Source organism: Rhipicephalus sanguineus, chromosome 2 (assembly GCF_013339695.2).
Source record: "Rhipicephalus sanguineus isolate Rsan-2018 chromosome 2, BIME_Rsan_1.4, whole genome shotgun sequence".
In the NCBI taxonomy this organism is placed as follows: domain Eukaryota; kingdom Metazoa; phylum Arthropoda; class Arachnida; order Ixodida; family Ixodidae; genus Rhipicephalus; species Rhipicephalus sanguineus.
Window position 1 is genome coordinate 59,880,900 of NC_051177.1, and position 6,000 is coordinate 59,886,899.

Below are 6,000 nucleotides of genomic sequence, written 5' to 3' on the forward strand. Positions count from 1 at the left end.
CGCTCATCCTCAATGTGACACTGTCCGAGCTCCTATTGAATATTTCAAGGAATTTTCATAACACCTTCACGGAACAAATCGTTCAGCAGAGCAATCTGTTCGCGACGCAGAAAAATCCGAACAAACGACTGGCTCTGTCTCATGGTGAGCTAGGTCTATTTCTCGGTGCCGTCACCTTTATGTCATTCTGTCGGCTCCCAAGAAGTCGGCTATGCTGGGCGGTGGAGTCTAGGGTACACATGGTGGCCGACACAATGTCACGTGATTGGTAGGAGGCAATAAAGTCAAAGTTGCATTTAACAACAATGACGACGCCAAGTTACGTCGGCCTGAAGAGATCCGCTTCATTGATGCGGCGATGCCATACTTGCGTTGCATTGAACATATTGAGCTATTATTGGCTTAAGTGCCGGTTGTCACGAATTCGCGACATACCTAAAAGTGTGCATTAAAGTTGCATTTGGGATAATACAACTGCTGATTTAAGTTAACGTTGCTATTTAAAGCTGAAAAACGAAACACAATTTTTTTTTCTTCGGCGCTTTCATAATTCAGGCATTAAAGGGTTAATGTCGCCGCCACTGGTACCGACGAGAACAATCTCGACCCAATCTGTGTGTTTCAGGCAGTGGAGGCGTATATGCATAACGTGTGCGCCTACTGAAGCACATAATCTCGTTGATACGTTTTTTACGGGAACCGGAAAATAAAATGTATTACGCAAAAATCGTATTAATCGAAGAGGTTTAAAAAAATAATAAAGAGGGGAGAATGCATACTCCGTCAGCCACTCAGTTTTATTGGGCACCATTGAAGTAGGTGGTCAATTTGCGCTGCGCTTTCTTTTCAACGTCTAGGAGTAAATTCTTACGATTAAGTTATTCTGATTAAGTTTCCCTAGATGGCGCGGTGCATCGCCTGGCGCATGGCCGTCATCATTGGACGCAGCGGCCGCGCCTGGCAGCGATCTTTTCGCCACAGAACCGACGCTGCTGCGGTCTGAGCGCCTCTGCAACGTGCAAACCGTGGCTTGTTGGAACACGGTTTGAGCTAGTATGCCGAAAAATAAATTTAGGATTTCTAGATGCATAGGTCAAGATCCACTTTCGTGGTCGTATTATCCAATTTTAGGCAAAAGTTTGATCCTATTAAACGCATGAAAATACATTATTTTTAAGGGACGTTGGCCGCGAATCAAATGGAAAACGTGTTTGGCCGAAAAACGTATTATGCAGAATCGTATGAACGAGACTCCACTGTATGTTGTATTTATTCGTTGCGGCAAACTAACCATGTCTCGCCTGTCTACAGGGCCGATATGTTGGTGGCTCACAGCAGCGGCGCCTACCCTGCTATGCGCCTCATCTGCCGTGAGGACGGCCTCAAGGTCAAGAGTCTGACTCTTCTCGCACCGGCAGGCTATAGCCAGATCAAGTGAGCATGGTTTCTCGCCACGGACCCCGTGTTTCTTTCGTTTGCCGAAACCTCTTTGCTTTCACTGGGTCAGTTTGCATATGAGGAAACTTTCGTTTTGGATCCTCTGATTTTCTTCTATACTACCAGTCTTGAATTAGGCCACTGTAGATTGCTTTAAATGTCTAAACTCCATATGTGCAAGTGAAGCCAGCATCAAGCCAAATTAATCGAAGGTTTTCTGTAACTTTCGCGAAGCGGCAGGGGAGTGCACAATATTTAAATACTCATTCTATAATGCCACGTTGCAGTGACGGGGAAGGGACAAACAAGCATCATCTAACTGCGAGATAATAAAATTAACTCTTTGTTGGACAAAACTCTTATCCAAAAAACTGAGTATTCAGAGCAGAACGGTAGCGGCGAGCACAGTCATAGATAGGTCCTCCAATTCCTATCTCTTCGAATCGACCGCGACGCCTATCTATACGTGAATCATTTGCATTCTATATACAGGGCAATCGCCTGTGCTCGCCTGCAGTCGATAATGCAGTATACGAGAGCACTCGCGTCGCGTGCAATCTGATTAGACAAGGTTCTTTTGCTGTAGAAGCTGGATAACATGCGGGAATTTTCGGATGGGGTATGCGACGCGTCTCTCATTGAATGATTACACGGCGATAGCGATAATCTGGTGTAAAACACCACGGCAAAAAAAAAAAAAAGCAAAGCTACATACCCACGTCGGTGTTATTAAGAAGCAATCATGCAATCACAAAGCTAACCCTAATTGAAAAAAAAAAAGCTCGCAGCTGACTGGATCAAAATAATCAACTCTTTTCATGACGCATATGCACTGCTCTGTAAATTGAGATACAGCGTGTAGTCGAGATACTGCGTGATGTTTGTGATAGATTGCCTATTTGAAAATCTGTCTCGTGATTCTACATGTATTGACGACGGCGGTTTGTCAGTACTTTGGCTTCGACTATGTGTAGGATTTATTAAACTCCAGGTCTCATTATCTGCCGCGAAAGAGGCCTTTGACCTTTGTAATCAAGCCAGACTACGCCTACGACTTTACTGTTCCAGTTTTAGAACTCTTTTTGTCATTGTCGCGATGATACGATTAATTTTAAGATTTGTTTTTTTATGTCCTGTTGAGGGTAAAAATATCTCCAATGGTTACAATTACAAATTACAGACCCGCGCCGGTTTTTCGGACCGCTATATTTAAGACTTGTATACCTACCTACGTCGCCACCACCTTGATTGTGGCCTGTTCACTTTTTTAAGATTTTACCGTCGAGCACTTGTTTGAAATTTTGCGGTTTTGTTTAGGTACATTTTGTTAAGGAGGCAAGTGACATCTAAAGGTTTCAGACGCAGTTCCGCGACAGATTTTTCGATTGTTTTAACGTATTACCTGCATCAGTGCCAAGCAGCACATTGCTTCAGAGGAAACAATGTGTCGTATGGCAGTCTGAATTCGAGCCGCCGTTACGCGAATATTTTGCGAATAACATAATTTGTTCGAATAAAACTTGCGACAAAATTGCTGTAATATGTAAGCATTACTTCTTTCTAACCAGGCACATCGGCTTGACTTTTCTTGCTGTAGCTATCGATGTTTCCGCAGTTCCATTACTTTGGCCTTTCCTCCTCCGATTTTGTACAAATATTTGTTTGTTATCTTGTGTACATAGAAATGTTGTCATCGTAACGCATTTGTGTACAAAATTGGGAGTCATTGTTGTAATGGACCGGTTTAACTAGCCATTTCGGCTATCGACGCCAAGATTTGTGCACGAAGTTTTTGTTATAACGTTTCACTTTCATTGATTTGATTGATTGATTGATTGATTGATTGATTGATTGATTGATTGATTGATTGATTGATTGATTGATTGATTGATTGATTGATTGATTGATTGATTGATTGATTGATTGCCCTGCGGCTCATTTGTCACTCACTGGTTTGCTTACAGCGTGATGCGGCCGGGCTGGTTCACCTCTCTTCTAAGTCGTCTGTACCAGCAGCCATTGACTCAGCGCATGGTGAACACCTTGGCCCTCGCCTTTCTGGTGGCCACACGCCATCCGCTGCGCCGGGACATCGACAATGTGTTGTTGGCTATGAAGGCCATGTTGTACGCCGACAAGGCACAGGTACACCATATACTAACGATATAGAAACGACAGCCACCAATGTACCTAGCATGTCCTTCTCGCGTCAGCAGGCACATTTGTCCTGCCCTGTAAAGCCGCTATGCGTCAAACATTCTTTTGCTGCTCATTCCTGGAACACTTGAGTCGTACACTGCGAAGAGAAGAATGTGATATTCTTACCCGATTCTGATTAGCTTTGAGGACTGTGCACGTGAGCACCTACGTCCGTACACCTAGCTTCCGATGCGCACATAAGTCGTGGATCTGAACTGAAACAATTGTCCAGCCATTTTATTGAAGTCTAGGAGAGCGCAGGTTCAAAATTAAGGTCTCAAACTGCGGGTTTCAGGTTGCTTGTGTGTGTTTGTATACCTGTAACTACTAGTGCACCTGGTGACAAGAAAGATGATTCAGATTATTTTATCAGTTAAATGGAATAGTATGTATATCTAGGTCAAATACTAACAGGGGAGCCTACTCATGTAACAAAAATTCACCGAAGAATAAGGATGAATTAGTGCGCGTGCGGTAGCCATTAGGGAGTTTTCGAATAGGAGCCCCAATAAAATAGCGTCGAGGCCACTGCACATGCGCGAGACCCACACAGCGTTTGGGCTTTGCGTTGGGGACGCTATTTCACGAGTTTAGCGGGAGCCCAAAAGCCTGCCTCAAAAGCTCTGGGTCAAACAAACATGACGGCACCCACTGAAGCGACGGCTGTTGGCCAATACTAGAGTGACCTAGAATAGGAGGAGTGTCCAAAGCGCCGCAGACCCTGTTTGAAAACTCCTTGCTCCTGCTTGACCCAAAGCGAGCACACGCAAAGGGCTTTGGGGCCCCAAACTTTCGGGGCCCCTATTCGAAAACTCCCTATTCTCAACTCATGACCGGCAGGTTGCCACTATCACTAATTCGGAAAGTATACATCCTTTTAATTTTGCCACAAAGAAACAGCACTTGTCTTTGTTCCCTTGATTGTCCATTGTCCGCTCCTGCGCTGTTTCTTGAAGGTAGGACAGGGTCGTCATGGAGTGGCTCCCCTGTTGTATTCTTTTACTTTGTGCTCATCATTCCTCATTCCTTTCAAATGTCGCAGTTCAAGAAGGACGCCGAGGTTGTGGCGGCGCGCAAGCTGCCCGTCCTGGTGGCCATCAGTGATAACGACAAGCTTATCGACCTTCCCGTCAGCCTCGAGACGGTCGGCATCCTCGGCGGCTCGCCGGAGAGCACCTGGTACTACGACCACGAGAGGAGGCTCAAGAAGCGTGGTACGCCCTCTACAAGCTGATCATACGTTGCAGGACTTGAGCCCACACAGTGGATTCAGTTTAACAACGTTTACGTGAACCCGACAAGCCGGGTCGAGTCGGCTCGTCAGGCCGAAATTCGCTTGAAGGGTTTCAGGTTAAGACAGATGAAGCGGGAAAGATTAACACAGACCCGCCGCGGTGGTCTTGTGGTTAAGGTGCTCGTCTGCTCACCCAAAGGTGGCGGGATCGAATCTCGGCTGCTAGAGGCACGTATGCTTACATTTAGGTTCAGGTTAGACAGCCACAGCTAGTCGAAATTTCCGAAGCCGTCCACTACGGCGTCTCTCATAATCGTATCGTGGTTTTGGGATGTAAAACCCCGACAGTTATATATGTTATATAAAGATTGACATCTATATTGAAACTGGACCAGCAATGTTCCCGTTATTGTTTCTCCCTCGTATTATTTGCTATTATCTATTATTTATGATAAAGCAACTCTATAGCCTACCTCAAAGTCTTCCTCTCTGATATCCGGTCGTCGTCCTAATGTAAACGCAAACCTTCCAAAGCTGAACGAGAATCGAGATTAGTTCTATCAAGCCATGCTTGCAAAGCGTGAGTTGGTGCTCCTATAGCCAGCTTGGCAAGGTTAACGAGCCGGTGTTAGCTCGATTTCTTTCTAAATCTTTATTTTCCCAAGTCTAATCCTGACAAACGGTTCTCCACGACGCAGGGAACGGAAATGGCTCTATCAAGACCCTACGCTTCGAGAAGGGCACCCACTACCTCTTCACCCGCTGCGCCGACGTCATCAACGACGAAATCCTCGATTTGCTGAAGAGAACCTCCAAGCTATGACGCGACACAATCTTTTTGCTACACTTCGATCGTCGGATAGACACTCATTTCACGTTGCCTGGTGCACCGTTTGGTGATCTTTATCAATTGCGATGATTGACCGTTGCCTTGCCCATTTTGCTTCTTTTACTGCGACCTGTCAAGAGTCCGCGAAGTTCCAATCGGCCTACGTAATACTTACGCACCGACAACTGTTAGCGATTCTAGATTCATCAAGCACTGGCGTTCCTTCATGCGACGACCAAATTTCGTCTCGCATCGGTAGGTAGAATGAAGAGGTCATTCGAACTCGATAGGCAATAAGCGA

General features: G+C 45.5%; 1 protein-coding gene across 1 annotated transcript in view; it reads left to right on the forward strand.

Annotated features, from left to right (window-relative positions):
• The window catches only part of LOC119383064 (uncharacterized), a 51,888-nt gene extending 46,185 nt beyond the window's left edge, over positions 1 to 5,703 (forward strand). Inside the window, exons 5-8 of the mRNA XM_037651054.2 lie at positions 1,312 to 1,434; positions 3,402 to 3,582; positions 4,679 to 4,850; positions 5,569 to 5,703. Of these exons, the coding sequence (XP_037506982.1) occupies positions 1,312 to 1,434; positions 3,402 to 3,582; positions 4,679 to 4,850; positions 5,569 to 5,693 (601 nt within the window). The 3' untranslated portion in view covers positions 5,694 to 5,703. The remainder of the gene's footprint in view (positions 1 to 1,311; positions 1,435 to 3,401; positions 3,583 to 4,678; positions 4,851 to 5,568) is intronic.
• Positions 5,704 to 6,000: the final 297 nt, after the last annotated feature.